The following is an 11,840-nucleotide window of genomic DNA, read 5'->3' as shown; positions in this document are numbered from 1 at the left end:
TAGTATGCACATGGCCCTGTAGCTGCTTTTTTTTTTACAAATAAACATTCCCCTCAGAAATTTATAACCTCACCTTATTTCCTGGTGTCCTTGGAAAGCTTTAGAAAATCAGGGGACAAATTAATCTCTGTAGTAATTTCTTTCTTTTTTTTTTTGACAGAATATGTAGTCCAAGGTGAAATTTAGTCCCAGAACTTCAATAAATTAATGACAGCAGTACTGATTAGGGTATGTACTTTATTAATTTTCTTCACTATATGTCTTCTTGCATGCCAGCAGCAGTTGCCAGCTGTAATTCTGGAAATAATACACTATGTAATTTTTTATAAATTGCTACTTAGACAAGGTGACTGGTAAGTGGCATGTGCTTTTAGTGCTTTTTTAAGTTCAAAGTGAACAGCCCCACTCATTAATGTTTGAGAATTTGTTTGCTTCCAGAACATGCATAAAGCATTAATTCTCATTTATGAAAAACCTTTGAAGTAATATTTGTTATCAATGAAAGCAAGAAATGGGGATGTTCATCTCAGCAGAGACCAACATTTAAGTTTACAGTATTCTTTTCATAGTATGACAATATTACAACACTAGTTGTTCAAAAGGACATTTCTAATATGAACTGCTATTTTAAAGTTTAATTTAGTCAACACTACATCTCATCGTGGCACAGGAAGGTTCTGTTCCCCTACCCCAAGAACACCTCAGAAGGCACATTCAGCTCTGAAAAGCTATGATCCAGTGACCATGACTTGCCTGACAGGGGTTTGTGTAAAGAGGGTTCCACCACTGCCAGACACGTCGGCACAACAAACACAGGGGGCAGAAGCAAATAGTCATTCCTCCAAACATACACATACGCCTCTGCCAGTAGGTGCCTTTTCAATACAAAAATACTGTACAAAGGGATGTCCTGAAACACCAGGTCTGTGTTGTATTATTGCAGTTCCTAATAGCAGGTGTGTTGTGGTACCACTGGCACGTTAACTTTGGGAACAGCTTCTCATTAACCATGAGTTGGAGGAGGGCATATGAAGGAACAAAGATTAGGTGTCCTGTTTTGAAGAGAAAGCCTTTTTGATATCATTTTTAGAAGAAATTTAAGCCATGGCTGTGGTTGTGTCCTGGGTTCAGCAGTGGCAGTTAATAAGGCTTCATTCAGTCCTTAGAAAGTGTGAACCAACTGTATTTGGTTGCAAGCATGAGAGAAAAATCACATCTCATAACCAGCACGCTAATGTAGATTAAATTCTGCTGCCGAAATGTTTCTCTGTATACATGTTTGCCAGTGTAGGTTGCTCTGTATGTAGTTCAAATTTGGACCATTTTTTGCTGATAAAACTCTCCAGGCAAAATCTTTGCAGTGTAGACAAGGCCTTGGCTCACCAGCTGGGGCATCTGCTCCTCTGACGCAAACCCGATGTGGTATGACACACGTGTTGTTCACAGTAAATCCCGAGAGAGACACAACCGCCCAACTCTCTTGGGGAAACCAAAGAAAAGTACTGGAGCTGGGAGGGTCAAAGGACAAGTTTCAAAGAGGAAATCCCATCTGAAGGCAGATGGAGCCTAGGGGTTCCCTCTCTGGGACTCTGCATCAAGCCTGGGGGCTTCAGTGCCAATCCCTGTCATCTGGTCCCTGACATTCTCTGCACAGGCACAGCCACGCTTCTTCATAGGGGACAAAGTGTACTTAATGCCTGAAGAAGGACACCATAAGTTACTGCAGAACATGGCAATGGTTTCAGAATGGATTTAGGACAAATTCATACATTTAATTAAGTTTTGTTTGGACTGAGCCAGGATAATTTAGTAGCAAGTTTCTGGGTCAGGACTAGTGAGACCTTCTTTTAGTTCTGCTGTACTGCAAGCTACCCGTAATCCCTGAGCAAGGGTTCAGCATTTCTATGTCCCTTCCTAATACGTAAGATGAGGGTGACTGAACTTCCCTCAGAGGTACCTGGGGGGAAAACTGCATTTAAGGTTGGGACATGCCCAGAATCAGGGATAATATCTTGGAAACTGTATGTTAATGATGTCAGTTTTGGCTTTAGGCAGAATTCTCTAATGCCTGAGAGGAGAAGTTTGTGTTCTTCCAAATCAAAGTGTTGTTGATGTCCTCCTGCAAGGGATCAAATTCAGTGGAGTTAGAGCTCCTTGAGCCACAGCTGATGTTGGTCCAAGTTATTTAATAATTAAACCGGTCAGGTTAAATAGTTTTCATATTTCAGGAATCTCCATAGTTTACAAGAATTCTGACAACAGCACAAATACAGGAAAAAGGCCTAAACCAAGTAATTTTAGCTGTCCTCATCTTTACTTACCATAAAATCTCCCACTCCATCAAGCAGATCTTTGAAATGGAACCTCAGCCCATGGTTTGCATCTCTTTGTGTCTTCAGACACCAAAATGAATGGCTTTTGAAAAGCGTGCTATGGTCATTTATAATGCGTGAGAAAATCACATTATATAAAGACACTAAAATGTTAAAAGCCTGCTAATATGAGAGCAGTGATATGTCATACTCTTATAAAGCATCAGAAAACATGTTTGAGTATTCCACTATGATTACAGATAACTTAATGCTGTATTCTTTTAAAAAATTATTAAAAACCTGTAAATAATATTCAACAGATATACTTTTTGTATTAAAAAAAATAAAACCAGCAAATTCATATGTAACATTATTCACTTTAGTTAATTTACAATACTAAAGTGATGGAATAGCTTACAATATTCATCTGATCTTTAATGTTTTCATTCAAAATTATTTACGTATTGAGCATAATATACTCCTTTTTGCTCTTGTACTTAAAGAGACCCAAAGACTTGCATACCTATCAGGCACCAGAAGAATGTAGCAATCTGTATGATGTGAATTTAATTCAAATTTAAATGATATTTCTGAAATACTCAAATTTTCAACAGAGAAAAAAAGGAGACATCACAGTGAGACCTGATGATGTGGGTTTTTTTTTCTTTTGATGTTCACCTTTTCAGCTGTTTTGAAAGACTTGTGATTTTTGAGAAAATTGTAACCTTGTGTAATCTGAGCAGGAGATACTTTTAAGGATTTAAACATCTGTTTGGTGCCAGCACCAACAGAGGTCTCTGGGACATGTAGATAAGATTTATCCAAAGAAGTTGCTCAACAGCAAATGCATTCCGGCACACAGTGAAGAGAAAGGTTGAATATTAACAGACATACAGTGATTGCTCAGAAGGGTTGATCCTATCACTGTGAAGCTGGAAATGAGGATTGCCTCCTATATATATGAGAACAGAGAGGACCTCTCCCTGTCAGAGCTGCTGGTGGGAGAAGGTCACTGAACTGCTCAAGCAAGGCAGCACCATGAAACTGCTCCTGCTGTTCCTGCTCTGTGTTTCCTCTGTTAAATCCCAGGCCTCTACAGACTATGATGATGAGGTTGTAATACTGATCATCAATAATAATAAGAGCAATAATAATAATCATAATTATGATAATTATAATAATTATTAATAATTAATTTAATTGCATGCATGACTCAGCTTATATGAATTAACTAAGTTTGAAGCTGTGGGAAAAAATGATCCAGTGCATATTCTTGATGCCCACTTGAAGTGTTAAAAGAAATGACCTTTGTATTATATCTTCATGTATGTGTAATTGCATGATAGTTCTTTTCTCAGTTTGGATATTTTATTCCTATTTATTTTATTCTTCTGCAAGGAATGAAAAATGTCCAATGGTAAAATTAATTATTTAGCTGAATTTAGTTAAAGATATTAATTTAGCAATGTTGATAATGATGTTACAGACAAGTAGTATCAGGTGCAAATAAGTAGAATTAATGTGTAATTAATCATGTCCTGTCTCAAAGACAGTAAAAACTTCCCTATGGATTCAGTAGACATTGAAAAAAAAATAAATCAACTGCCAGTTCATACAGCTTTACATTAGAAATGGAGAGGTTGCAATCGTTAAACAAAAAGGCAAGCAGTGAAGATCAATCTAAAATAACAGTTTAACCTGTATGTAATTTTAAGTAAAATGTTTAATGGGAAATATAATTTAGAATCTCAGTACATTTTTTTATATCTTTGAAAATTCCTGCAAAAATTACATAGGTCAGGGTAGCCAAAATGTGGTGATTTTCTGTCGTACAATCTAAACATTTGTGTCTGTATGTTTACTACTGATAACACTACCATGCTAAGGAAGGCAAAGTCAGGAATTTTGTGATTTGTATGCTGCCTACTTTTGAAACCACTTGAAGTCTCTGATCCTGGTTTCCTACAAATGTTTATTATTTGTAGCTAAGTCAGAGTGGAATCTGAGATTGTTGAAGATTTTGATTCAGTAGTTCAAACAACTATTAATTCAAATAGTTTAACAATTGTTTAGGCCCTGTTTTTCTTCCCAGCCTCTTAGATTTTACCATTTCTGGCAGGGATGGGGAACATATGCATCAGAACAAGCTCTAAAAACCTAGCTCGAGAGACAGCATTGAATGCTTTTCCTAATTCCATCAGTTAATAGCTGGCATGTGGCCTGAGACCTGATGATGTATTTGACTGTGCTTGATTTTCTGACACCTTACAAATTTTCCTGTAGTCTGATGAAAAATTGGGACACTGATAACATAATGCTGAATATTCTTCTTAAGCCCAAGAATGTGTTGGGGTTTGTTTTTGTATCCTACTTAACATGGCCTCACGGTGCTTAGTGGCTCTGAACTATATAAACTTTATTCTTGATCAGAATGAGCTACTGAAATATTGTTTTGCTTTGGTTTGAAGACTTTTTAGTTTGTCTATATCAGGGTAGAGGGAGTGTGACTAGTCTTACAAGAGAGGGCATAGCAATGACTTTTAGATAACGTCAGCATAATATTTCCATTATTGCTTTTTTGCATTCCATTCCATGGTTCTCCTTGATGTTTAAAATACTAAAGAGTGCTGATCGGATGCCTCTACCCTGTGCATCACGTTTTACAACAGCAATCCCAGATTCAGTTTCCTCTCCCTTTGGCTTTGCAGGACGACAGCCCTCAGCTTGGGGTTCGAGGCCACCGACCCCTGGACAAGAGGCGGGAAGTGGCTCCCACACTCCGGCCCGTAGCACCTCCCATCAGTGGAACCGGATACCAGCCCCGGCCCCCAAAGAGGGTGAAACCAGGAGACAAGAAAGAACGTATCATCTACCCTGATGCTGGTGGCTGCAAGCATCCTTTAGAAGAGCTGGTAGGTATCTGCCTGCTGATAAGAGACTGTCCTTTTCTTCTAGTGCACCCAACATGGAGTTTTCTTTGCCACGCAAGGGACAGTCATTCATTTAAAGCAGCCCGATTTTGCTTCATTTTATTTGAGTTTGGTAGGACTGCATTCAGAAAAAGTAATGACACAGAGCTCATAGGATTAGTCACAGAGTCAGACAGCCAATGGGATTTGAACTGCAAATGAGGAAAGGAAGTACCTGTGGGTTAGCCTGCACTATCCCTATGATTTTGAACAGGTAACTGTTAAGAAGGGAAAAAAACCCAACCAAACAAAAAAAAACCACTGTAGAAGCACTGGCTTGAATTTCAGATAATCTCAAGGAACCTAGGGACCAAAAAAGTAACCTCCCGTTTGTTTCAAACTAGTTACTATACACTCAGTCCTACCCCAGTACTTACGTAGAAGTGTGCAAGCATGCTGAGACCTAGCATACTCCATGCACCCCTGCAGTAGTCCCTGCTGTGCTCTCTGCTAGAAAACGCAAGCTGTGACAGTGCTAAGAGACATCTTATTGTCTGAGAGCAAATTTGAGTATGGAGGTTGCCAACAAATGAAGTCTGTTAAAGCTTAATGAATACACAGTTGTGGTAAGGCCCACTGCTGCCTGGGTATTTCGGTTCTCACAGGACCTCAGAATTTCCCACCTCTTTTTAAAACATTGCTGTCCTTGACGGTGCAGCACTTGTTGTGGAAGCAATGGTGCCTAGTTTCTTGAGATGGTAATTTTAAAATGAATTGTGTGGCTGTTTCACAACAGATATATATAACAAGGTATGGATAACATGGTTGGTTCTCTGAGGACAGAGAAAGAGGAGAGGAGTAGGTATAAACATGGCACAGGCACCAGGTAGTTCCTGATAGGCTTTAATCATAGTTCAGGTGGCCTAACACTGTGAACATTTAGCAGGGCAGAAAAATGAAAAGCAGATAGTGGACCAAAAAAGTATGGAGAGAGAGGGCTTTTCCTAAGATCTTCTATGAAAGAATCCTTATGGGGAACTCAGGGCTCCTTCCTGACCATCAGCTGCAGCTGCTTTGCAGAAGTTTAATGTCTTGAGTCCTGATCTAGATAAATATCTGGTCTCACACTGCTAACTATTCAGTGCATTCAGACGTGTGGTCATACACTAATGGAAGTAGAAACTTTTTATATTGACTTTATTGTTTGTTTGTTGTCTTTAAGGGAGTGCTATGTCCAACTGGATGTGAGCTGCAAACTACACTGGTAAAACAGGAAAAAACTGTGAAATCAGTTGTTCGTGATCTAAAGGACAAAGTGAGCAAGCTGTCTGAAACCTCTACAACTTTTTATGAATATGTGAATGTTCTAGATGATAAATTGGTAAATAGGCAAAAACAAAGAAGAGGTATGTTATTTCTATGAATTACTAGTGTAAATGCTATTTCAGTTCTATTAGTATTGCTGCTGTTACTTGTTAATGGAACTTCTTTTAAAAATTAAAAATACAGTGAAATATCGAGCAAAGCAGGGTTCCATAACCATGTCCTCTTAAATCTTAAAAAAAAGAATAATTTGAGAGGTCAAAGGAATGGATCTTATACCAAGGCATAATACCAATTCATATGATAGCCCTAAACATGAAGGTCATGTGTTCCCCCTTACCTGCTTTCCTATGTCCATCAAAACCCTTTATGCCCAGCACCTTGCTTGGCACCATGGCTCCCTGGAGAGAAGCTCATTATAGTTCTCTGGCAGAATATAGCACCACTGATAAACCTACTAGCTAGCAAAGAAATAACAATACGTATGCACCACTTTCCTGAGAATATCTGCATATTTTTTTGCATCGTGGAAACGTAAGCGAAGGAAACGCCTATCCTTTCTCCCTGCTAAGGAAAGAAGTGGTTTCTTAAGTTGTGGTTACAGATTGCTCTTTATTATTCCGTAACTGGAAAACATGTTGAAAACTAATCTGCTTTTCATCTCTTTGCTTTTCTAGACAATGATGATGTACTTTCTCAGTACAACACAGAAGTGGAATTGCATTATAATTACATAAAGGACAATCTGGACAATAACATCCCATCTAGCCTCAGGGTCCTTCGTTCAGTTGTGGATACTTTACACAAAAAGATACAAAAACTAGAAAATGCCATTGCAACCCAGACGGATTACTGCCGTTCCCCATGTGTTGTTTCCTGCAATATTCCAGTGGTTTCAGGCAAAGGTACTTATTCACCTATGGTGACATCACTCCTCCCATTTATTTCACTGTGCAGATAGATAGATGCATCATTCAATTGATTTGAATGAGCTCTGAAGTCTGTCATTGATTAGGATAGCAGAAAAAATGGAAGGTGATCCTAAATGCGAAAAATCTTTTACAGATATCTATACTGGTCAGACCAAAGATCTTCTTACACAAGATCAGTCTTTGCTAGTGGCCAGTGGCATTTTAAAGAAATAGGTGCTTCAGTGTTTTGTAAGGTGGAGGTGATACATTTGTGACCCTTGATTTTTTTTAGTCAGGAAAGGTTGTTTCACAAGTTTGTCTAGTTCAGAAAGTCTTTGGAAAATATACAGTCTTTCACCACTCAGTTTGAACTTTTAGAAATTCCTATTTGGAAAAGTAGAACAATGCAAATGAGCTGTTCTTTCTTCCCTCACTCTTTCACATTATGTATCACAGAAATGAAAATGAAAGTAGAATTATATATATAAAATTATATGTATTTAAAATTGTTCTCTTATAATCATCAAACAAAAGGATAAGAAGATTGTTGAAGAAGTTCATAGCTTTTTCAGTAACAGTCTCCGATTTATTCTCTCAGAATGTGAGGATATTATCAGAAAAGGAGGTGAGATATCCGAAATGTACCTCATCCAGCCAGATCCTTTCGTCAGACCATACAGAGTATACTGTGACATGGAAACAGATAACGGAGGTTAGTGTGAAATAACAGTGGTGTTAAAATATTAATTAATATGAATGTTTCAAAAATCATTTTAGTAATTTGCGTTTTATAAAAACTAATATGGAGTTATCACTTTTGTAATTACTTGAGATTTAAGTCTGACTGACTCATTCTGAAGAGTCTTCTCGGTCTTCTTCAGATGCACAGTAGGATACTTCTATAATGAAACTGGAGATAAATTGTTGGGATAGGGTTTGCAAATAAAAACATATCTTACTGTGACTAGAGTAGACAATATCTGGGTGGGTAAACAAGGACAGCCTGTCTCATTCCTTACCCTGCTGCCATGTGCTAGACAAAAAGATCAGGGCAGTCCTTCAAGTTCTGCTTTTCCCACCTTTCCTTATGAAGCAAAGCACTACTTAAGTGTGAGTAAGAATGGTAAGGCTGAGCTTGAAAATTCAGACCTGCTGCAATATGCTCCACTTGACTTGAGATGAAGATCAAAGGACTGTATCTTAACATTTCATGTTCCTTTCTTAATGGCAATTTAATCTAAAAACTATTGCTTCTGCAGGCTGGACGTTGATTCAGAACCGCCAGGATGGCAGTGTTAATTTTGGAAGAGTATGGGATCAATATAAAAAAGGATTTGGCAATGTTGCAAAGAGTGGAGGGAAGAACTACTGTGATACACCAGGTAAAACACCGAGCATGAAACACAAAGAGCTCTTCTTACTGAAACTGTTTTCTTGTATTTCTTTAAGATCTTGATTTTTTTTTTTCTTTTAGTTAACTAATCCACTTTTAGGCAGACCTATAGGCAAATAATAAATTTGCCTTGAAGTATATTTGAAGTCTATTTCACAGAGCTCTCACTTGTTGCTTCTCAGGTGAATATTGGCTTGGAAATGACAAAATCAGCCAACTTACCAAAATAGGGCCCACTGAAGTTTTAATTGAAATGGAAGACTGGAATGGCAATAAAGTGTCAGCTCATTATGGAGGTTTCACCATACAGAATGAAGGAAACAAGTACCAGCTTTCAGTTAGTAACTACAAAGGCAATGCAGGCAATGCACTAATGGAAGGAGCTTCACAGGTGCATGGAGAAAACAGGACAATGACAATTCACAACGGCATGTTCTTCAGTACTTTTGACAGAGACAATGATGGATGGTATGTACTTGTGTAAGAAATTTAAAAAAATAATAGAACTGAGTATAATGTTTCTTTAGTTTGCTGTTAGTTTTCACAGGATTTTGTAGTTTATTAAAATGTGTTTTATCCCTGCAAGTTACCAGCCAAACGTCCATGCAGTTCTTTTGACATAGCCAAGGGCAAGTAAAACTATATAAAATGTTAGTGCTGCTCTACAAACAAGAAGCAAGCACACTGAATTTTATTGATTCCATGAATGATGTTACCATAGACAAATCAGCAAATCTGGATGCAATATATATATATATATATTGTTCTATGTGCAGATGGCACTGTCTTGCTTAAGTAGGAATATTATTACTCACTCCAGTAACACATACTGGGTCATAGAATCATAGAATGTTTTGGGTTGGAAGGGACCTTAAAGATCACCGAGTTCCAGCCCCCTGCCACAGGCAAGGACACCTTCCACTAGACCAAGTTGCTCAAAGCTCCATCCAACCTGCCTTGAGCACTGCCAGGGATGGGGCATCCCCAGCTTCTCTGGGCAACCTGTGCCAGTGTCTCACCACCCTCATAGTGAAGATTTTTTTCCTAATATCTAATCTAAATCTCCCCTCTGTCATCTTAAAGCCATTCCCCTTCTCCTGTCACTACATATTTATTACGGTTTGAAAATTTCAGTGCAGGAGCAGGTGTATGTACTCTGTTGATCTGTTTGCTTACAGTTCATTTGTCATTCTTAACACTTTATTTTTTCCTTCATCAGGTTAACTACAGATCCAAGAAAACAGTGCTCCAAAGAAGATGGTGGTGGATGGTGGTACAACCGCTGCCACTCAGCCAACCCCAATGGCAGATACTACTGGGGAGGGGCCTACAGCTGGGATATGGCAAAACATGGTACAGATGATGGTGTTGTATGGATGAACTGGAAAGGGTCATGGTATTCAATGAAGAAGATGAGCATGAAAATCAGGCCATACTTTCCACATTAACCATTATCAAAATGTACAGAATCAGGGATTTTCTTTTAATATTTGTACATGGTTATCTTTTTAGGCATGGTATTCAGGCTTGTTTTTATGTATGAGAACCAAATATGTATGCATGAGCATATTGTGACCTAAAGTGAAAAGCAATGTCAACTGTAAATCAAAATCTGACTGATGAAAATAACTCAAGTGTATTTGGTTCCGTTTTTCACTTGTTCACGAGACAGTGGTATCTAGTATAGAATAGCACTGATAAAAAAACCCATCCCAACTTGTTTCACTCTTTTACAACGGACTTCTATGCCACATTTGAAGAGGGAGAGGATTATTCTGTTTTCTGAAAACTAAATAAAGCCTTAAAACTAAAGTTTTATTCACCTGTTTCCAACATATTTATGAATTATCTGGGAAGGAGCGAACACATTCCACTAAATAAGGGACACTAAATAATTTTCTTTTCTATTATAAAGATAATGACAACTACCTGTGTAACAAGTTGAGAAGGAATAAAGTGAAAAGACATTATCTAACAAATGGGTAGGTCACCAGTCACTTAGTTAAAACCCTGTATGCTGGATAAAATATGCCCTTTCCGGGGACCTGGCTCACATACTGTGCCTCTGGATATCTCTTCCACCATCCTACACCATAGAATCATACAATCATAGAATAGTTTGGGTTGGAAGGGACCTTCAAAGGTCATCTAGTCCAAGCCCTTTCCAGTGATCAGGTTGCCCAAAGCCACCTCCAGCCTGGTCTTGAATGTCCCCAGGGGTGGTGCATCCACCATCTCGCTAAACAACCTGTGCCAGTGTTTTACCACCCTCTGTGTAAAATTTTTTTTCGTCACATCCAGCCTGAATCTCCTCTCTTTTAGTTTAAAACCGTTACTCATTGTCCTATCACAAGAAGCCCTGCTCAGATGTTCCTTATAGGAGAGCTGTTCCACACCTCTGATCATTTTTGTGGCCCTCCTCTGTACCCTCTCAAACAGGTCCATGTCTTTCCTAAACTGAGGACTCCAGAGCTGGATGCAGTACTCTAGGCGAGGTCTCACCGAAGCAGAGGGGCATAATTCTCTCTTGACCTTCTGGCCACACTCCTTAGGATTGGCCTCCTGGGCTGCAGACACATGTTGCCAGCTCATATCCAGTCTTTCATCCACCAGCACCCTCAGGGCCTTCTCCTCAGGAATGCTCTCAATCTCTTTATCCCCCAGCCTTTATCGATAGTGGGGGTTGCCCCTACCCAGGTTCAGGACCCAGCACTTGGCCTGTTGACCCTCATGAGGTTCACATGGGCCCACCTCTCAAGCCTGTCCAAGTCCTGCTGGATATCTTCCTGGGTGTGTCAACTGCACCAACTCAGCTTGGTGTGATCTGCAAACTTGCTGACAATGCATTCAATCCCACTGTCTATGTTGTTGATGAAGATATTAAACTTCCTTTTATCACAGAATAAAATACAGCAATAGAAGACCTGGCTGATATGTTTTTCATGCAATCATTTTTGTGGGACTAGAGCAATTAGTGACTCCAGTCATAGGT

The 11,840-nt window shown here is 38.9% G+C and overlaps 1 protein-coding gene across 1 annotated transcript; it reads left to right on the top strand.

Moving 5' to 3' along the window:
* Positions 1–3,269: 3,269 nt before the first annotated feature.
* FGB (fibrinogen beta chain) lies at positions 3,270–10,660 on the top strand. Its single transcript, XM_061373782.1, has 8 exons — positions 3,270–3,425; positions 5,021–5,224; positions 6,444–6,627; positions 7,222–7,449; positions 8,054–8,167; positions 8,715–8,837; positions 9,031–9,316; positions 10,068–10,660. Exons 1-8 carry the CDS (start codon positions 3,273–3,275, stop codon positions 10,294–10,296), a joined length of 1,521 nt encoding a protein of 506 aa, XP_061229766.1. The 5' UTR covers positions 3,270–3,272; the 3' UTR covers positions 10,297–10,660.
* The last annotated feature ends 1,180 nt before the right edge of the window (positions 10,661–11,840 follow it).

Source organism: Neopsephotus bourkii, unplaced genomic scaffold, assembly GCF_033783945.1.
Source record: "Neopsephotus bourkii isolate Nb327-2 ecotype Australia unplaced genomic scaffold, CSIRO-AGI_Nbou_v1 NB_168, whole genome shotgun sequence".
NCBI lineage: Eukaryota > Metazoa > Chordata > Aves > Psittaciformes > Psittacidae > Neopsephotus > Neopsephotus bourkii.
The sequence above is the reverse complement of the archived record's forward strand: the minus strand, read 5'-3'. Positions and strand labels throughout refer to the sequence as shown.